General features: G+C 38.0%; 1 protein-coding gene across 2 annotated transcripts in view; it reads left to right on the top strand.

The window, feature by feature from the left end:
* THSD7B (thrombospondin type 1 domain containing 7B) overlaps nt 1–22906 on the top strand; it is a 1098632-nt gene that overhangs the window by 543931 nt on the left and 531795 nt on the right. For both annotated transcript variants that reach the window (XM_053909184.1, XM_019454952.2), the window contains 2 exons: nt 3071–3316; nt 16846–17015. In XM_053909184.1, the coding sequence (XP_053765159.1) occupies nt 3071–3316; nt 16846–17015 (416 nt within the window). The remainder of the gene's footprint in view (nt 1–3070; nt 3317–16845; nt 17016–22906) is intronic.

The following is a 22906-nucleotide window of genomic DNA, read 5'->3' as shown; positions in this document are numbered from 1 at the left end:
CTTCTTTATAAAAGGAATTAAGTCCATCTTGGAAGGTGAGACTTTTCTCTAAAACATGCAAATTTTGTGTATTTCTAAAAACACACAAATTGAAAAACATCACTAAATTTTTGTATTAGTGTGCTAGGGCTGCCTTAACAAAGTATCACTGACTGGTGGCTGAAACAACAGAAATTAATTTTCTCACTGTTCTGGAGTCTGGAGAGTTCAAGATCAGGTGTCAATGAGGTTGGTTTCTTCTGAGCTCTCTTTTGCTTGTAGATAGTTGTCTTCTCTCTGTGTCTTCACATAGTCCTCCTTCTCTGTATCTGTTTCCTAATCTCTTCTTGTAAGGAGACCATTCATACTGGATTCGGGCCAACCCTAGTGACCTCATTTTAACTTAATACCCTTTCTAAAGACTCTTCAAATAGAGACACATTCTCAGGTACTGAGGGTTAGTACTTCAATATATGAATTTGGAAGCCCATAAAAATTTCTGAAAAGTGAAAACCTAGAAACTTCTTGATGTTTCTGTTGTATTATACACCAAAAGAGACAGTCTTCTCCCCCTACCTCCACAAGGCACAGAGACAGTACATTCTGATATAGGTGGGGCATTTTCAAGACAGGTTCTTCCTAGTATGTCTTAACCCCAAGCTCCCAAAATGTAACATTGGAGTGAGCAATGGTAATAAGGTATACATTGTCTTTTTTCATTTTGAAAGGAATATGATCTGAATAGACTTGAATACACACACACACACACACACACCCACACACACACACACACACACAAGGTTTATCTTATATCATTGTGACTTCTGAAAGCCACACTAACTCTCCATGGCTTCATGAAGGAATGAAAGATATCAATATGGAAACCTCACTATAATTTGCTTAAATTTGATCATGTTTTATTCTCCCCTGCACACCACCTTCTATAATCCCTTTCCCCGTTGGTGACTCTTCCTTATCAGCATTATTTTCACAAGTCACAAACATGGAGAACAACCATTACCTAATCCTGATTAGTTCATTACTCCACCAGGTTTCACTCACCCACTTTGGGAAGTCAGTATTTGAACATATATTGTCTTATGTTCCTGTCAAAGTTATCCTTTTCTTCCCCAAGGTAATGGATGCCTTTGACATAATAAGAAAAAGGCTAACAACAAAAAAAGTAAAAAAAAAAAAAAAATAAGAACACTGATTAATATGTAAAATATTATTTTCCTGGTGGGGTCTGATTTTCCTCACTTAAAATTATTTAATGCTCAGTTAAATCCAAATTTCTTAGCTGATGATGTGAAGTCTTTCCAGACATACTTTTGAATAATTCACAAACCTAATATCTATCCACTTTCCTCTTTGAATTTTATGCTTTATAAATTGACAAATTATGACAGTTGACAAATTTGTTTTTACTCCCCCCCCTTTGGTGTGCTTATAAATGTTTAAGTACCTGTTCTTGGGGGTGGGGCGTCAGGGTAAGGTGGGGCTTGGGGGCTTGATTAGTAGCATCTGTTGATTTCTGCAGTGTAAATACTCCTACCATGGCCAATTTTAAGCTATCTGAGTGAAATCAACTGGCTTGCAAAATTCGTGAAAAGTTACTAGTTAGTTCTTGTGAAACAGTACATCCAGCTCTGGCATAACACTGGTTTCCATCCCCACAAAGTTTTATATCAAGGCTTCAAATATACTATTTTGGTGACCTAAAATAGTCTTCTTTCTGTGCCTGGGAAGCTCCTATCAATCTTTAAAAGAAATGCAGCTCATACATCTTTCTCTCTTAGAACCCCTCACTCCCTCCCATCCTCCTGGCCTTTCCAGATGGTCTATCACTGACTCATCAACTTTTCTCCTCATCATTATAAATGATTTCATGTTGAATTCATCACATTATCACATATCCCATCTTTTTATTTATTTGTTTCCCAACTAGATTGTTAGTATTTGATAGCACCTGAATTTTGCAAATGAGAAAACTGATGCTCAGAGCCTAATGGTGTGGGGAAACATGATACCACATTTGGTTTTTTCATAGCCCAGAATGAAAAGAGTGGATAGATCAATACTCTACAGCTTACCTTTACCTTTGTTTGACCTTAGACAAATGTTTTAGCCTTCTTGAGCTTAAATTTTCTACAATTGGAAATAATAATACATAAACTCATGGGGTTGTTGCGAAAAAGTACCTGTGAGATACAGCACAGTGTGTGTGACACGTGGGAACCAGTCAGTAAATGGCAGCTGTAAGTTATAGTGCAGGTGACAACACACTAAAAGAACCTCCTTCTTCGTCTTCTTCTTTTTTTCGTATTTTATTATATTTTTTTATTTTAATTTTTTACATTTAAATTTTAGCTAGTTAACATACAGTACGATATTGGTTTCAGGAGTGGAATTCATCATTTACAACACCCAGTGCTCATCACAAGTAGCCTCCTTAAGGCCCATCACCCCTCTAGCCCATCAATCCCATCCCCCACCCATTTCCCTCCATCAACCCTCAGTTTTTTCTCTATCAGTAAGAATCTCTTGCGGTTTGTTTCCCTCTTTCCTCTCCCCCGCCCTCCCACATGTTCATCTGTTTTGTTTCTTTAATTCCACATATGACTAAAATCATATGGTATTTGTCTTTTTTTGATTGACTGATTTTGCTTAGCATAATACATTAGCTCCATCGTCATTGTTGCAAATGGCAAGATTTCATTCTTTTTGATGGCTGAGTAATATCCCATTCTATATGTGTACCACATCTTCCTTATCCATTCATCAGTCAGTGCACATATGGGCTCCCTCTGTAGTTTGGTTGTTGCTGGTAATGTCGTTATTTTTCATAATGCTTTGCACAAGGTATAAGTGTACATGTGTGTTTTGCTAGAGTGAAATCACTTCACAGTTGCAGATAAAAGAGAACATACATTTTTAAGATGTATGTTCTTCATTATTTTATCATGATGCCTCTAACATTTTTTAAAATCCTTTGAAAGCTCATATCAAATTTCAGGGTTTTTTTCCCCCTTAACAGGCACTTCATAATGTTGGTTACACCCTACTGTTTTTTTTTCTTCTATTCTTTCAGCCTTTGCACACAAGACTCCTTCCCTTTGACTGTCCAGTCCTGCATCATGCCGAAAGACTGTGAAACCACTGAGTGGTCGTCTTGGAGCCCTTGCTCCAAGACGTGTCGTTCAGGAAGTCTCTCACCAGGATTCAGAAGCAGGAGCCGGAATGTGAAGCACATTGCTATTGGAGGTGGAAAGGAATGCCCTGAACTTCTTGAGAAAGAGGCCTGCATTGTTGAAGAACTTTTGCAGCCATGTCCCAGGTATTGTGCATTCTTTGGCATGAGTATTCAGTGTTCTACAAAACCTCATTTTATGTGGTGTAGGGATCTCAACAATAATAATAGTAGCTGTGATTTTTTTTTTAATTTTTTATCGTTTATTTATTTTTGAGACAGAGAGAGACAGAGCATGAACAGGGGAGGGTCAGAGAGAGAGGGAGACACAGAATCTGAAACAGGCTCCGGGCTCTGAGCTGTCAGCACAGAGCCTGACGCGGGCTCAAACTCAGACTGTGAGATCATGACCCGAGCTGAAGTCAGATGCTCAACCGACTGAGCCACCCAGGCGCCCCAGTAGCTGTGACTTCTAACTGTTGTGTCTTTACTCAGTATAGAGATCCATACTAAGCAGTCTAGCACAGTGCTTTAAGAGCATGGGTTGTGTTGATTCCCTGGGCTCTAATCCTATTTCTGTGATTTTCTAAATTTGTGAACTTCAGCAAGGAACTTAAGTATAGTGCCTTAGTTTACTCATTTAGCAGTACTAACTTCATCCAGAACCTGGCACATAATAATTGCTCAATAACCATTAGTTATCATTGCCTGACATGTCACACCTGATTTTTGTAACAAGTTAAGAGGCTATTCATAGCATCATCATTTTGTAAATGAGGCTGTTGTTGCTTAAATATTTTTTCATGTCACATAGCTAATGGGTGGTGACACCCCAGTTCTAATGCAGTTCTGTCTCTAAATGTTACTGCTACCCTATGAAACTGTTTCTAATATACAGCCCCTAATACATTGTCTAATGTATACAGAGTCAATCCCTAATACATGCTACCCTATGACATTGTCTCCAATGCAGAGAATTTTGAGAAAAACATTGACATAGATTAGTAGCTGTATTTTAATATTTTTATATTGTTTATATTTTGTCTGACTGTAGGTACGACCCTTGGTGAAGGCCTCCAGTATATTTTTCTCTGTGTTCTTGTATTATGGTAGGCCAAGTCTGATAATGACATAAGTCATTTGCAGCTGGCTATTCAGAAGTCTTTGGGGGACAAATTTGTGGTAATTCCTGCTGGACAGCTGCCCTGAGCTCTATCTGTTAAATATGTAGCTATTTTAGATAGACCTTTCCTATTGTTTTTTTGTAGTTTGTAGAATTTGAGAATCAGTTCCCCAGTGAAAAGTAAAATGAGGCAAAAAATATATCTTCTTGTAGCAATTAATCTAACAGTCAAACTCAACAGGCATTATTGATGAGCTTAGCTATTTCTTGCACCTGAAATAATGTGTATATCGGGTGGGGCAGGGGTAGAGGAATATAGGGACAAATGCCTGTTGTCAGATTCTTAGCCACTCACTTCCTCCACTTCACCATTGAAATCAGTGTGCATTCAAGTCCTCACATACTGATTGTTCATTTTTTACCAAGTTGACCCCTTAGATTCATATCATTCTGTACCTCAGAAGCAGAAGAGATAGATGTAGTTTATTATCCTTTACAGATTAACTTACTGTCTCACAGAATTCTCCCTAGTTGTGTGAGTATGTGTCCAGTCTTTAAAAACACTGATATTAGGGGGTGCCTGGGTGGCTCAGTCAGTTACGTGTCTGACTCTTGATTTTTGGGTCAGGCTGTGATCTCACAGTTGTGAGATGGAGTCCACATCAGGCTCCATGCTGGGTGTGGGGCCTGCTTAAGATTCTCCTACTTCTCCCTCTGTCCCTCCCGTGCTCACAGTCTTACACTCTTTCTCTCTCTAAAAATAAAATGAAAACACTGATATTAAGGGACAGCATGGGATTTGGAAATGACATAAAGCCTGAGATCTTTGTTCTTTTTGATTTTGGGTAGACCTGGATCAAAATTATATTACCATCATTTATTAATTGTGTGTTTTGGGGAAAGCTATACAACTTCTATAAGACATTTCCCTTTTCAATAAAATGTGTCTAATTATACTGCCTGTGTTGAGGGTTGTGTAGATGAGGTATGTAAACTGTCAGTCTCAGTACTCAGCACATAGAAGCACTACCAAGATGGCAACCCTTATTGTTGCTGTTTGGAGGTGTGTTCATTTCCTCCAGAAAGAGACTACCTCCTTTCCTTTGAAGGCATACTATGGTAATTTAAAGAGGTAGGAAATTATTTCTTCTGGGTAATGTGAAATCTTTTTCACTATGGAGGCCTAATTCAGAAGGGTTCTCAATATTAGGCTTCTAGGAATAGAATCTGGGTTTAATGATGAAATAGACATTGATCCCCTTTTCCTTCATTCCTTACATGAAATGGCTAGTGACCTCTTCCAAATGTTATAGACATCCTTCCATTTTTACCTCTATTTTCTGTGTTGAAATGATTACAGTTTTCTTAGAAGTCAGAACAATTTCTCTCTGATGATCATGAGAAAGTTGAGTTGCATCTGTATTTGTTAAATAATGGCTACTTTTTATTGAGTACCTACTGTTCACCAATAACTATATCAGAAATTTAACAAAGATTATTTAGAAGAACATAAAATTTCTCATCAAAATAGGATAGTTTTGAGAGTAAAAGGGATGCAAACTGATGTTGTTCATATTGAAGTCTATTTGGCTCAAAGTCAGTATTCTTTCCATTACTTTCATGATAGTTGTAGTGAAGACACATACACAGATAAAGGTATATATACACATATTCATGTGTTTATATGTATCATTTTTTCCCAACAAAATAGTGTGGAATGGTAATAATTCAAGATGCATCCAAGATGAATTTCTTTATTGTTCTTCATTTGATTGAACCTTAACATCTGAAAATAGATGTGACAAATTTCATTGGCGATGGACCTGACCTTCTAGTTCTGCTGTTTGGAAACATTACTTAGTTTGACATTTTTTAAAAACCTTCTCAAATGGTGAATTTGTAGGAAATATGAATCTTAGAAAAGTCACTGAATACCAACCTGTGTTTCCTAGGGAGAAAGGTATGTTAGTGACTGATTCCAGGAGAATGCATAAATAACAACAAAATTAACATTGGCTGACATTCTTATTTGTCTGAAATCTGAGCTGTGGCATCTACCACAGGAAAGCACAAAGGCTGCGTACTAACTTTGGTTTCTAGTGCGACATGGTGATTAAAATTCATTGTGAACAAGGGAAATGGAAACAAAAAGTCTATTAGGGAACAAAAATGTCCATTTCTCCTTTCCCAGAATTCATGAGCAAGTCATATATATCAAGCAATCCAATTCACCATATTTCTCCCCAGCAGGAAAATGTACATTTCTGTGACTCTTCATGGTGCTTTTCTAAAGTCTCTCAGAATGCCGTTTGGCTTTAACTTTCCACCATCTTTGCTATAGGAAACATGCTCATCCATTCAATAAATGTACATTGACCTCTTGCTATGTGTCGAGTTTGTGATACCTCAGAGAACAAAATAGTCAAATAGTCAATAGTCCTCTCCTTGTCATGGGGCTTAAATTTTAGTGAAGGTACATCAAATAAATATAATAAATAAAATAAGCTATATACTGTGTGCATGAGCTATGAAAAAAAATCAGACATTACAGTAGGGTTGCTGGGATGCTGGGATGTGGGGTCAGCTCAGGTTACAGAATTAAACAGAGTCATTACAGTTGCCTCATTTGAACTGGTGGGGGACTTGAAGGAAGTGAGGAAATTAGCTTTTAAGTAATTAGGGGAAGAATACTCCAAGAAGAGGGAAGAGCCAGAGAAGTACCATAGGTCCTGCATATTAATACTGCTGTAAAAGTTCTTTAGCTACATAGCTTTGGGGCTATTCGTCTCACCAGCTAGACTCCAGCGGTAAACATTTTAGCTCTAAACACTACGAGTGCCAATCCCTGAGGCATGATCCCATGAAAGGAATGGTAAGTAAGAGAAGCCCATTCCACAAGTGCTCTCTGAGACCAGAACATCTTGGTAGTTCCTTGGGGCAACCAGCTTACGTAAACTTGAAAAGAGACAGAAGCTAGTCTGTTACACTAACATAGGAAATTATACAACTATAAAGAAGTTAGTGTAGTACAGCCTTAGGTTTGTTTCAAGAGTATGGTTTTAACCAAGACATGTATAGACTCCAAGAAACCTCTTCCTTCAGCATTCGGGCTACTTGTAGGTTTATGTCCATTCCAACGTAACATTAAGCACTCACACTGTATATTGTGAGGTGGGAATAGAAATGAGAGAGATGGGATAAGTCTGCTTGTCACTTGTCATCTTTTCTCTGGGTGTGTTTATCTCCTGCCATTGGGCATCATGACCTTAGGCACTATGCTATTCTCTACCTCAAAACATTGAAAGATATGTGTTTTATAAGCTACCTTGGTACTTGTGTTTTTTCTTATGTCCTGATTAACATCTGAAGTATTCGATCCTACATCTGAACTAAGAGGATGGTGAAAATCATTCTAAGACTGTAAATAAGGTGGCCCCGTTTACTAGATAGCATAAGGAAAGTTTTATTTATTTATTTATTTATTTACTCACTTACTTACTTATTTATTTTTATTTTTTGAGAGAGAGAAAGAGAGAAAACAAACAGCAGAGAGAGAGGGGGGCAGAGAGAATCCCAAGTGGGCTTCACACTGTCAGTGTAAAACTTGATGCAGGGCTCAAACCCATGAATCATGAGATCATGACCTGAGCTGAAAACAAGTGTGGGAAGCTTAACTGATGGAGCCACCCAAGCAGGCACCCCAGGGAAGTATTTTAAATGCTTAATGTCAGATAACTGAGGCACAACCTGATGCCGGAACAGCTGTGACTCCAGATCCCTTGTGTTTATGTGGAGAGCCCATTAGGCTGAAGATACCATAACAGACAAACATATTGAAAAGTGTCAACACCTTTCCTGGAAATGACACCTCAGATGACCTACCAGCAACTTTCACCACTTCACCAGGAGACAACAATTTTCATGCAAAAAAAAAAAAAATGGCTGTTCTGTCTCTTAAATGATCATTTAGAATTTGAAATTGAATAGAAGACAGCAGTATTAAAAGGTGACAGTGACCGATGTAGATTAAAACTCCCAAGAAGATCTTAAGGCAGAAACTGTGTGGTTGATCCTATTACATATACTGTGATATTACTGCACAGAAAAGCCAATTTGTAAAACATTGTTTCACTGTTTGGGTCTGACACTGAATAGATTGGCTCTCATGATCCATCTGTCCTTGTCTCTGGTATGCATGAATTTATCCTTATTATGATCTATCTGTGCACACTCACACTGAGAAATGTGTCTGGGTCTCCTGCAGCCTACTTTGATTTCTCTGTACAACACCCTTCGTCCACAACCCATGACCAGCCTGATTCTCCCTAACATCTCTTTTAGGCACTCCACCCAACTTTAGATTTTCCAGAAAAAATTCCTTTTCCTTGAGAAAACTCTGGGGATTAGTTGACAGATCTTTGTAGATGATATTGAAACCAGGGATAGAGCTAAGGAAAAGGATGGCAGGGAAAACTTTGCTTGATTATTGGCTTTCTTTGCCCATTGGAATTCTGTAAGTGCTGGAACAGGGTTGCTATGTTGTGAAGAGATGTTTGTCCAACACCTGCTTCAGCCTGTCACTGTTAATTTCTAGAGAATTCAGGAGACTGAAAACGTTCAGTCTTTGTTCACTTAGTTTGTGCATATTAAGAATCTTGTAAAAGATCTTCTTTGACTTATGATGGAGTAACCTCTCAATAAACCCATGGCAGGATGAAACGATTGTAAGTTGAAAATGCATTTACTATACCTAACCTACCAACCATCATAGCTTAGCCTTACCTACCTTAAATGTGTTTAGAATGCTTACATTAGCTTATAGTTGGGCAAAATCATCTAACACAAAGCCTATTTTATACTAGTACTGAATATCTCATGTAATTTATTGACTACTGTACTGAAAGTGAAAAACAGAATGGTTGCATGGATACAGAATGGTTGTAAGTGTATCTATAATTTACCCTTGTGATCACATGGCTGACTGGGAGCTGCAGCTCATTGATCACGAGAGTATCAGATTGCATATTGCTGGGTGGAAAAAGATCAAAATTCAAAGTATGGTTTCTACTGAATGTGTCTCACTTTCACATCATTACACAATCAAAAATTTGTATGTTGAACTAGAGCACCCAGAACATGATTACCATATCCTTTAAGAATGTTTATAATAGTTGGTAATGTTCTTACAAATCATCCCATATGTAGGGATGTTTATTTACTTTTTTGTTTATTTACTTTTTTCCTCTACCTTCGAGTGGTTAGCACCTATAAAAATGCCTGGCTCATAGTAAATGCTCAGCAAACAATGAATGAATGAGTAAATGTTCAAATGTAGGGTAGTTCCAGAACAATATTATGCACATGGTACTTTCTTCCATGATTTTACTTATTATGTAATATGTGTGAAGGATTTAGAGTGATTTCTTATAAAGAGCAGCCGAAACTGACATCATCAAGGAGACTAAATAAGAACAACTACCCAGGGTAGGGATGGACACATGAAGCTTGATCTGATATTGTGCCCAATGGCCACCTTTCTTCTGCTAACAGTGTGCCTGGTTTTCCAGATAAGAAGTTTCTATTTTCATTCGGTTGTAAGAGTAGCTTCAGAAAGGGTGAGAAATGAGATCACAGTCTCAGTCTGTAAAAGTTTGCCTTCCAGAACAGAACGGCATGAATATCACCTACCATATCTCCTGAATCTGCTGTTGATCATCTACCACAGTGCAAACAAGCACTCTGTACCTAATAGGAACTCAGTACATTTTTTAAATGAATTCATGGATTCGTTAAGGATGATTTTTGTGTTGTTGTTGTTAACTGTTTTGATTAAACAGCTTGAGGAATAAAGGAGTGATGACCTGGAGCCCTCAGGAGACTGTGTGTTAGATAAGAAACAATGGTTTCAAATATCTGTAAATTGTTTCAACAGAAGAAGACAGATGCTTTATTGAATCTATCTTTTACTGGTACATATTTTTTCATGAGTCCCTATTGTGCCACTTTAAGTCCTCTTGGATGGAAGATTTGTTCCCCTGTTAGTGTAAGAAAAGTTAACGTACTGCTAAGTGCTGTGCATAGTGATAGAAGTCTATTAATAATACATATGTGGAGTTTGGCTGGCAAAGCCAGCTGCTGAAGGGCAAAGAGCTTTGCACTTCAGAGTAGCTTTCCATAATCAATAGTCTCACTGTATTCAATAAAAAATTACTAGAGCATAAAATATATAAAGCTTGATCTGTTCCCTTTATTTTGGTCGTCTGTTCAGCAAAAAAAAAATGACAAGTTAATTCTTTTCTAAATGCATTTACAACTTTAAAAGGGCAACAGACATTATCATAAATTAGTCATGCTGCAGTACACTGATTTTTAATATACACACATTTAATTTGAATACCTTGCACTAGGGCTTCAATTCCAAGAGTGTTTGCAAATCTATATGTGCTTAGTCAAAACATGACCATTAACTAATGCAATTATTCTTTCAATCTGTCATCATTAAATCGCTTAAGATTCTGTTCCATGTTGCTTTGCTTTAAATCCAAGTCTTTAGTAGGAGAAAAGAAATCCACACGTTAAGCAATTCTAAGCCTTGTGAAACTGATAAAGCATACATTCTAAAGGGCAGAGGTTGCTATAAAACTCTGATGGTCCTGCCATCCTGTTGCTATTAGAATCACTTTATGTCACATTAGTAGGATGGAGGTCTTTTAAAAAGAGTTGCTAATGTGCCTTCTTTTCTAATTTTGTCTTTGCTAATTTATGATGTCTCTACTCATTGCTTCATAGCAATAAGTTCATTCCTTACTCCTTCTGCTATCCCCCTTCTGTTTGAAGAATAGTTTAAGTACAGGATTCCTTGAGTTAGACAACATCACTGTCTGGAAGACAAGCTGGTTATCTTGGCAAATGAATTTCAGGGCCTCAAATCACTTTTCCTAGTCCACAATTTGTCTCCTATATCTCTTAATGGGAATATGTATTTCTGCCATTAGAAATTTCTTTGACTTAATCTTGGTTTCTTCTTTTAAGCTGCATATACTTCTTTAGAATCATAACATTTAATGTTAACATTTTCAGTATTTATTTTATTCCAATATAGTTAATATACAGTGTTTTATTAGTTTCAGGTGTAGAATATAATGATTCAGCAATTCTATACATCACCCAGTGCTCAGCATGGCAATTAAACTTGTAACTTTTAATATGTATCATGTGAATATACTTATTGACCATTTCCTAAAAGGAGACTTAAATTATAGGGACCATATAAGAATATTGGGCAATGAGTTTCAGGCATGGGAGAAGGATTTGGAAAACAGATTCTAGAAAGTAAATGAAGAAAAACTGAGTTTCTCAGTTATAATACATGGTTTCCCTGATGTCTGGGTTCTTGTCCCCTTTTCTGGGCTGTCTCATTTAAGAATTCATTGCCAACACACTGTGGTGCTAATACTTGGGGAAAAATAATTTGGAATCATTCTTCACTCCTCCCTTTCTCTCTCATCTCTATCTAATCCATTGGAAGGCTGTCCCTACCTTCACAGCATATCCAGAATCTGGTCACTTCTCACCACATTCACTATGACTGCCTCAGTTGAAGCCACCATCATCCTTCCTAGATGAGCAAAGCCTTCCAAATTTGTCTCCTTCCTTCACATCCCCCATAGTCTATTCTTCACTCAGTAGCCAGGGTGATCTTTAAAACTTTAAATCACACCATATTACCGTTCTCAAAACTCTGCAATGATTTCCTGACATATCTAGAATAACACTCACAGTCCTAACTCTGGCCTACTATGTTCTTTATAGACTGGCTCCTGACTACTCATTTTCTCTCCCTCTTATCCTAATCCACCTGACCCAGCCACACTGGCTTCTGCGATACCCTAGAGAGTGCCAAACACTCGGTCTCTTGGAAACTTTGGATGTGCTCTTCTCTGCCTAGAATGCTCCCTGACCACTCATTCCCTCATGTTCTTCAGGATTCTGAAGACTTCCCTGGTCATGGCACGGAAATAGCTCTTTCTCTTCTCAAGGTCAGGGGCTTTGTCTTGCCTACTGCTGTGCATTTCTATTGTCTGAAATCTTGCCTGGCACATAATTGGAGCTCAGGAATTATTTGTTGAAAGAAAGGATTAATGAAAATGTGGTTGTGTAAGTGATTCCCTTACTATTTGGGCAGGCCTCTTTCTTTTTCTAGGGAGTCCTTCTTTCTAGCCCTCCCCCTGCCTTCAGGCTCTCATACGTATCTTTATGTTAACTAGAATGCCCTTGCATCAGCTCTTTTCCTTGTGCATTCAGTATTTGAGTTATCAGCATTCCCATTCTCAGAGGGTGGGGTTCCAGAGAGGTTGGAGGTGTGCTCTCTCACTAGTTAGTAGTGGGGACATTGGAGCTGTTTTCACATGAATGGATCATGACAAGTTTACTTAACACTCTAATCAGTAGGGAGCAACATGGAGAGTTTGATTTCAAGCCTAAAGTTACCTTCTTTAAGGTTTAATGGGAATTTTAATTTTTATAGTTAGGGATCCTTTAATTTGGCTTATATATTATTTCTCTTTTTTTAAATTATATCCTGAAAGCACCAAAACTTGACCCTATGTTACCACAGTGCTCTAATTATAAGTTGGCTGTAAAATATTCTCAAACTTTATTTTTGTTTGAGACTGAAAGAAAAAAAAATATATATAGGCAGTATAAAACATTATCAGTTAGTTGTCACTGGCATTATCTTTGCCACCAACAAAAAGAGATTTTTTTTTTTTTTAGTCCAGAACCCACTTCCTCAGACCAAGACCAACATTTACTTGTCCTCATAAAGGCAGGACAGGTAGCTACCTATTGCCTACTGAACTTATTTTCAGTATCCTTTGATCGTGTTTCATTGGTTTGCCATTCGCTATTTTAATCTACCTGCCATTTCATTAAAGAAAAATAAATCTGACATTGAATCTTGCTCTTCCAATTACTTATGACCTTGGAAGAATTACTTCTTTTTTATTCCAATTATCCCATCTGTAAAAGCAGAAATAATATTTTCCTCAGGGTTTGTTGGGACACTTTAATGAGGTAACACACCTATTTTTGTTATTGGAGTGCCTGGCACAGAGTAGGCATACAGAAGGTATTGGTTGTTGTTATTATTACTTGAAGGCCATGTCATGATACTCTAGTAGTCCAAATAAATTAATGCCTTGGCTGTTGTGTTCAGACAGAAACTTTGAAAAAAGCAAATGGATCCTCCACAGTCACATTGCTAAGGGGCCATGAGGATTGACTAATGTCTTTCATTCCATGGCTGTCTACTTGAGGCATTTCCACAATCAATTAAAAATGTTTTGTGCCCACAGGAGGTAGGACTCTGGCCTTTGAGACTCCCCATATTTCCCTCCTAAACAGAAGGACAAAATGAGGGTGTGTTAAAAGGCATCAGAATTTGGAGAGAGAGGTGAAAAAGGCCTGTTCTTTGGCAGGGACTTCACCATTAAAGATAGCGTCCCAGGCAGTCTGGATGCCGTCTTGTCCAGAGGCTGGAGGACCATTGCTGTAACAGCTTCTAAAGGAGAAAGTGAGTACCAGTTAGCCAAAAGGACTCCTTTGATTTCTCATTCTGTCAGTTCCTGGAGACACTTCCCCAGGTTGATAGAGTTTGGACATTCAGTTTTCATGGTTGCAGGGTGATTTGTGACTACACATAGATAGGGCTTTCGAAAAAAAAAAAATAAAGAGGATGACGAGAGACTGTGAAAGACAAGATTTTAAAAAGGAATATAGGAGTCCTTACCTGGTGATCATTTTCCCTCTGCCACTTGCTTGTCTGGTATTTTCTCTGAGGTGATAAACAATAGCAATAGTGATAAATGCCTTATATTTCTTTAGAGAATTTGTTGTTTGCCAGTGAATGGAATTTGGGTGTTGTTGGTTAATGAGCTACCAACAGGGTTTTTGTTACTTTACATAAAACCATAGTCATTAAACTTTTCTTCTCATTTTTCTCCATAATGACTTCCAAAATTCCTCCATTGCTAATTCTTCTAGGGTCATGATAAATTAATTGAAAAAGCTATTTATACAGCGTGACCCATTCCTTTCAAACAAGCAAAAAAATTGCTGTGACTTGCTGTAATTCTGAACTCTATGTTTCTTTTATACTCTGCTGAACTTTGGTTGCTGGAAGTTAGGCCATAGTATTCCTGGATCTCTAATGTTAGGACTTGAGGAAATCAATGAAGTCCTCATACATAAAATGTTAATGTGTGTGTGTGTGTGTGTGTGTGTGTGTGTTCTGTGGCAGCAAGGGGCAAAACCTGCATGTAGAAGGACAGAAGCAGAAAAGGAATTAACATTTACTGAACATCTATTCCATGCCATGTTCAACATTTGGTATTATTATGCCCATTTTAAAGATAGGAAAACAGAAGTGGGCCACGGTTACATGCCTAGTAAGTGGCAAGGCACAACTCAGCTGTAAAGCATGCCTGTTGTCTATACCACACTGTTCCCTTTTTTGCCTACCTTATTTGTTAACTATATCATAGGAGGCTTCTACTCAGCTACTGTTATCTGTCCCCCTCCTTAATGGCCAGAAGCTCTTTGCCTAGGGGACCTTTGGAGGAAAGGGATCTGAAGTGAGACCTTGGTAGCCATCCATCCCAACAAACCCTTACCTCATTGCATTTTGCCCTGGAATACAGAGCCATCTGCCCTGGACTCAGGGGCATGAGGGAGAAGCTTTCTGCTTGAGTGAACATGGAGAACAGGGTGAGAACTTTGAGTGAGGAGAACAGGCTTCAGAAGTTTGCCTCTGGAGAAGACCTACCTTTGGAAATAATCAAACTTTTCTCAGTCTGTCACTCCCAGGAATTGGAAACAGGTTATTGTCTGTATCGTGTGCATAAGCAGAACCTGCACTGCGCACCCAAAGTCTTGTCCAGCCTACTGACTTACTTTTTTGCCTGGGAGAACCATGTGAAAATGAAGTGGGGAGGCAGAGGGAGAAGAGTTGTGTCACAGTGAACCCCCCAGGATTGTCCAAATTCTTTTCCTACAATGCACTTTTTATAAGACTTCATGAGGGGCTCCTGGGTGGCTCAGTCGATTAAGCATCTGACTTTGGCTCAGATCATGATCTCACGGTTCGTGGGTTTGAGCCCAGCATTGGACTCTGCACTGACAGCTCAGAGCCTGGAGCCTGCTTCAGATCCTGTGTGTGTGTGTGTGTGTGTGTGTGTGTGTGTGTGTGTGCATGTCTCTCTCTCTCTGCCTCTCCCCCTCTTGAACTCTCTCTCTCAAAAATAAATAAACATTAAAAATGTTTAATTATAAGACTTCATGACTGTCAGGTTTTCAAGCTTTTTTAGAATTATGACATTCATTGTGAAGGGGTTTGGTTATTATTAGGTTTCTGAGAGATTTGCTTTATTATTTTGATGTCTGTGACTTGACTTCTATTTTACTCTAGTCTCTGTTAGGCCAGTGTTTGGGTGACACACACTCATTTTTATCGCTTTTTTTTTTTTCCGTTTAAGTAGTCACAATGCTGAGAAATTTTTCCTCAAATCTGAAATGGGACAGCAGTTACAAGAATGTTCTTAGGTTTTGTTTATTGTTCTAGAAGTTAATGAGTCTATTGGTATTTATGTGAATGCTATAGGGTTCTATTAATGATGTGGGCTTGAAGAATGTTGTAATAACCCACAAAAGGAAATTCTGTCTGAAATAATTCTCCAGGTCTGAGTGCAGTGCTGTTACGATTGTTTGTTTTCTGCAAGTTGTGTTCAAACTCCGTTGGGTTTCTTCCCCGTATCTGTATGCGTGCGTGCATGTGTATGTATGTGTGTCTATTAGTATGTATCTTAACCAGTTATAAACCAGGAAGAATATATTATTAAGTCAGTTTAAATAACAGCATGTCTGCATATATAAAACACTCATCAGTTAAATATAGTGGTCACACTGATAACTCATTTTTAGTATGTATATCGTTATGCTAATGGGGTCAAACAAGTTGAAATACTGTCCTGTATCAAGAAGGTTGAAAAGTTGGTCATCCCTATCCATTTAAAATCATATATCCCAACTCCACACATTCACACACTACTCTACTATCTTTAAAAGGCCAACTTCCACATAGTCATCCAGAAGTTTGTGAAGTGTTATCCCATGAAAAGTTCGGCTGCTATGGAACAGGCTCATTGGGTTTTCACATCCTTCGTCTGATTCTTCACTCTCTTACAGTACCTGGGATGAGGCACATCCCCTGTGTATCCACATTTCCTTTCTTCACTCCTCTTATTCCATACTGCCACCAGGAGAGGCTGCTGTGATTTTTTGCTCCTAGGAAATAAAAGGGATTTAGTATCAAAACCAATTGACTTTAAAAACGAACAAACAAATAAACAAAGCCAATTGACTTTTTTTTTAATCTATAGGTAAAGATTTGGCCCTAGAATGATTATTACATGCATATGATATTGTGACTTAAGTTTTCTTTAGAATATTATATTTTCCTTACTTCTTCTTCTTTTAAATAAATCAAACCAAACAGGTATTCCTGGAGGACCTCTGAATGGAAAGAATGCCAAGTCTCTCTTCTCCTCGAGCAGCAGGACCCCTACTGGCCTGTGACGGGACCTGTTTGTGGAGGTGGGATCCAGACCCGGGAGGTGTACTGTGCCCAGAGCACGCCAGCGTCCACCGCACAGAGGGCCAAGGAAGGTAGGCAGCCAGTTCCAGGGACAGATGGTGCAGCTGACTGGAAGGGAATCAACTTTAAAGCTATCTCTGCATATTATTCTTGACATAATGGACCCTCAGCACTCACAGGTTTAGTATTTGTTTTGTTGAGAATTTGCAAACCAGTCCTAGGTTCTGCTACTTGTAATAATTGGCAATAGTTAGAAATAATAGCAATAATAATAACTTCAGCCTCAAAGGATCGTTGTGAAAATTAAATGAGAGCATATACCTAAGAGCTGTAGCAAAAATGAATTGCTATAAGCTAAGGGGCTGGTAGGTTGGAGTGAGTAATCAGTCATGAATTAATAGCATTCTTTTTTCGTTTTCCTCCCAAGAGTGCTGTTTGGGTGAATTTGTGGATGTGGGAGTTTCTACAGGCCTATCACTTTCAAATGTCATGGATCCACTATTTTACTGGCATATTTTAAATAATGTGAAAATGAGAAGGAGACAGAGGAGGAGGGAAAACAGCCTTCTCCATAGTAGACTCTCTGACAGGCATGCACAGCCTTAGCAGTACCCCATTTGTTTTAGAGTTCGAGACAGTGATTACATATAGGGACTGAAAAACCAGCCCAGGTTTATTTCAGTCCATTGGCTGAAACGCCAAAAGTGAGCAGGAATGCTTCCACTCTAGAAGAACGTGTGGCATCGTAGCCACATTGGAGGACATGGCAGTTCTCTTTGCAGAAGTAGTCGAGGTGGGAATGTTTCCTTGAGTGTGCACATAAATTCCCTACTGTAGAAGGCAAGATGCATGCTTTCTTGGTATGGAAATGCATCTATTTTACCCCGTAAAGCTTTTCATACCAGGTACATTTTTGTGTGTGACATGGCCTCTCAACATTCCAGAGGCATCTCTGACCATAACCTTGGATAATTTAACTTCTCAGTTATAGAGGGATCATCTTAACAGAATCATTAGAGTTTGCTTCAACAATTAAAATTACAGTGTCACATTTACAGAGCTAGAGTTATTTTAAAAACAGTAATTAAATTTTCTTCCTTATCTAATGTCACATTTGGAAAGTGACAATTTACACACTTTCTGTTCCAGGGTAGAATGTGACTATGCTTACTTTTCTGACTTTGGACGAACAGAATTTAGAGAAAGAGCTCTAGAATATTCTTTAAGACCTTGGTAATTTTTTTGTTCCACCTTGTCGTTTCTTGTCTTTACTGTTGTCTATAGTACTAGGGTTTTCGAGGGTCAGCAAGTGCATTAAAGACGTGGTATAGCTTACTACTTACCTTGGTAGTCATTAACAAAGGCTTTCTTTTGCTTTTGTATAGGAGTGAATGAGAGAGATTGGTCAGCTATTACTTTCCTTTCTCATAAATGCCTTAATTTCCTACTGTTATCATTTATAGATATACCTTGAGACCTCTGGCAACAAAAGAATTTCTTCTTGGTTCAAGTTAAACACAAGATAATAATTGAATTGCTATTGTAATTAATAGCATTGATTTTGAGAACTCTTTTCTCAATGACAATTGACTTTCCCACAGGTTAATTTTTCCTTAAACTCTAGGATACTCTGTTCAATCTTTGGACTGAAATTGCTTGACTTTTCTTCCCTACAAAATCCCACCATCTGCTGTGAGTTAGCTGCTCTGCATTTCAAGAACCTGATCTTAGGGGAACACAACCCTGGGGAAAACACCACAACCACCAATGAATAAAAACAAACAAACAAGCAAACAAAACCACACCAAAATAAACAACAACAAAAAATCACCAATCCCAAAACCAAGACCCATTTCCATGGATCTCTTATGTAATAGAATGAAATCAAATCTAGATTCCGGAGTAAAAAAGAAAAATGCTAATTCTCCCCCAAGGGCCTCCTAGTTTCTTGTATATGCTTGATGTTGAGGCTGAATTCTGACTTTGATACAGTTCTGTCGGTGACTTCTTAGTGGTGTCCCATTCCCCATTTGACCTCAATTCATGGTGCTTATAGAAATGGCATAATATCTATGGCATATTTAACTGGTTCTTTTGTTCAGTGTTCATGTGATGTTTTAAAGGCAGCCAAAGTAGTGCTATAACAATCAATATGAGAAGCATTACCTGTAATAGGAGCCAAGCCAATAGAATTGGGAATGAAAATGTAGAAAAATATTTATGATTTTGTTTACCAGTTATTATTGTAGAGAGAATTGTGCTTCTCTTTTATAATTCAGAAATACCAGCAAGAGTGATGCTTACCTGTAAATCTGAAAGTTTGGTTTAGAGAGAGCATTTTCTTCTTGCCCTTTTCCGAAATGAAATTAAAGCCACTCAGCCTGCATTCAAGCATAGTTTCTCAGGAGATAAAACATTGAGATAAAGAACACACCTTCAAAATCTAATAAAGACTGGGAGGTAGTTATTTTCCATTCATGAAAACATGGCCTAGAAACTGAGATATCAACAAATTCGGAGTGAAATGACATAGAGATAGAATGTATTTATATGGTGAAGAAAAAATACCCCCCCCCAAAAAAAAAAACTAAATAAAAAACTCAGAGAAAGTATTGGTATGGCTGTAGTTAAGAAGAACACTTCCTGAATTTTTTTCTTATTTCAGATTCATTATTTGACATTAAATGGACACAGTTCTTTTAAGAACGGGACATCAATTGCATCCTCCACTCCAGTAAGATTAAATAGTTCTTGAAAGTCTTATGTCTTTATCATTTTGGACCCAGAGTTGACATAAGGAAGTATATGGTCAGATAAGAGAATGTATCCCGAAATGCCAAGTAGTGTATAGCGACTTAGTGCATTTTGGGTCTCAGTAGCGTATGGAGACTTAAATGTTTGAGTTGCAGGCTTTAATTTTGAACTGTATAGAATTTTGATAAGCCACATAAATGTTGCTCCAAGCTTCCAATTTGTTAAATTATTTTTAAATCTATTGACTGGTTGAGTAAAAGGTAGATGAAAATCACACATTCTTTGTTTTTTTTTCAAAAATAATTTGTTAAGTAGCAACTATGTTTTAGGTTATGTACAAGACACTCATATGAAGGTGCTTCTCATTAAATTACAGGTTTTAAAAAAATTTTTTTAATGTTTATTTATTTTTGAGAGACAGAGAGAGACAGCATGAGCGGGGGAGGGGCAGAGAGAGAGGGAGACATAGAACATGAAGTAGGCTCTAGGCTCTGAGCTGTCAGCACAGAGCCCAACGCGGGGCTCGAACTCACCAGCCGTGAGATCATGACCTGAGCTGAAGTCAGACGCTTAACCGACTGAGCCACCCAGGTACCCCTTTACAGGTTTTTTTTTAATTGGAACAACAGTTGAACTAAGCATTATGCTGTAGTGTTGTAAGTAATGTGTAAGTAAGTAAGTAAATAAGTAAGTAAGTATATATATAATGGCTAAAACCATTTAATGGTGTCTGAGAACCCTGAGGTTCTCAAAAGGAGGTAATGCTCAAAGAGTGTGTGGGATCATTAGGAAAGAATGCTCTAAGTGGGGGCAGAGGGGACATATGGAAAGGAACAGAGACATTTGTGTTCAACACATTTGTGTTGGTAGCATGTGAATTGGTGTGAGGGGAACACAGAGAATAAGACCTTCACAGTGACATTGGAAACCTAGGCCTTTGGGGCTGTTCTAGAATTAAGACTTTGTTTTTGAGAATATGGGTACAGCTTTTCTTTCCCCACAGCATGTTTTTAACAGAGAAGTCTCATATTCTTAACGGTATATAAGAATGTATAAATGTCAGTATACCAAAAGAATTCTCAGATATGCTCATGTCCTACTTGCACACTTATCTGATTATCCAAGAAGTTTTTAAGATATGAAATAAAGTAATTTACATTATGAACAGATGAACAGACATCCTAAGGGGCAATTGAAGGGGATATCTATTCCACCTTCATTTGAGGGCCTAGAAATGTCCTTTACATGTCTTTAGAAATTGGTTTTAAAGTCAATATGCTCATTTGGGTGTGAGAATAAGGTTTAAGGGAAACAGGCACTTAGAACTTCCTTTAGTGTTGACTGGTAGAGAAGAAGTGTGTTTATAGCATTTTCTCTCTCTTCATGCTAAAAGAAAAGCAGAGATAACTGGATGAAATAATCTTTGCTGGTTAACAACAGGCTATTTGATGACAGTTCACATGAGACCAAAAGACAGAAGATAATTGGCCTGTAACCATTATACTTTGAAAAAAACCCCTCACTGTTGGGGTTATGGGTATAAGAGAAAGTCAGTGTACGTATACTTCAAATGTATATATATTTCAAATATTCTCTCCAAATATTTTCCCCAAAAGTGTGAAAGCCGAGATAAGTTTAGAAAAAGAGTATTAGATATTTAAAGGCAATTATGTTGCCAGGAGTTTAAATTGAGATTGGTTTTTACCTGTTCTGTTTCATTGTTTGTGTATCTCACTTTAGTGACTGTTTTAAAATCAAGTATAACAAATTTATCCTACTGTGATTTAGCAAATGTTTATTGAATTACTGTGCTTAGCAAAAATATTGAAGAGTTCTTACTTTAGTACTCATGAAATTATCAGGCTGTTCTTGACATTAAAAATGTCCTAATTTATTTAGCTCAAGGTATAATTCACATGATTGAAATAGGAATAGGAATTTCTCAAACTCTTTTACCAGTGACATTTCAGGTTTGCTAATCCTATTGCACTAAGCCCAGACCCCTGTTACAGAACATCCCTTTTTGCCTGATTTCTAGCCATTGGTATTATTGTCTTTGTCACAACTAGGCTTGTAAAGCCCTTGAAGACCATTTTTAGGGTCCTGCTTTGTATTCCCAAGTGCCAGAGCCCATCATAAATGGAAAATTGCAAATGTATATGCAATTCAAAATGAAAAGCTCATCAAGTGAGAGAGTGATGTATTAAGTTTTGTTGGATTCTTTTTGCTTTATGGGCAACACAAAGAAGGAAATTGCTTTACTGTTAACAAAACCAAAATGATCTGCGGTTTGGATGTCAGCATTCCTTGTCAAGTCCAGGTGGTCCAGAGAGCCTGGAATGGAATCAGATAAAATGGAATATCTGAGAATCATGAAGTGATGGAAATGGTCCATGGGGAAAGATTGAGGAAGAAAGCAAAGGGGAAAACAAGGAGGGTCACTGGGGCAGGGAGATCATCTTGGACTGAAACAGTGAGTTTGCTGAGTGATCTTGGCCCATGACACTAGTTGATTTCTGAATAATTTCCAGAGTTAAATGTACTCCTTTTGTTCTCCAGAGAAAAGTGATTATGGATGCCATCAATGATTTAAGTTATTTATGTCCATCAGTTTTAGTTTTGATTTTTAACAGTCTAGGAAGGGAGATGAGACAGTCAAAAAATAAGTACAGAACTGACATAACGATATTAAGATAAAATGAAAATTTTAGAGAAGGAGAGATTAGACCAGCAGGATGTGGGGGACATAGGATAGGTTCATGAGGAAAAGCTTTTAGTGGACTTAAAAGAAGGACAGGAGTTTAGACAGGTATTCATGTGAAGGCGAAAGAATCCCAAAAATCCCAAACAAACCATTGGAATAAAAGTACAGAAGTAGAAAGTCATAGAACATACTTAGAGCAAAACCAGTAATTAAGTTGGACCTGAATAGAGGGCAGCGGAAAGTAAGCAACGTGGGTTGAGGGTAGCCAGATAGGCTTCTAGTCTGTGACGTTAGGCCTTATGATAATCAGATCATGAGGTGGTAGGAATTACACTATCACCTTCTTTATCCCTGTACAACACCCTGAGCTCCAATAACTTTAACCTTTCTAGGCCTTGGGAAACAGTCTCTGACTGACCAGTGTCCTACAGTCTCCCCCGCCACCACCTCCCCCTCTAACACAAAGTTACTCTCTGGCTCTGGCGATCACCTGGATAACCCCTC

The sequence above is a fragment of the Panthera pardus genome, unplaced genomic scaffold (assembly GCF_024362965.1).
Source record: "Panthera pardus isolate Hobbes unplaced genomic scaffold, ASM2436296v1 HiC_scaffold_10, whole genome shotgun sequence".
Classification (NCBI taxonomy): Eukaryota; Metazoa; Chordata; class Mammalia; order Carnivora; family Felidae; genus Panthera; species Panthera pardus.
The sequence above is the reverse complement of the archived record's forward strand: the minus strand, read 5'-3'. Positions and strand labels throughout refer to the sequence as shown.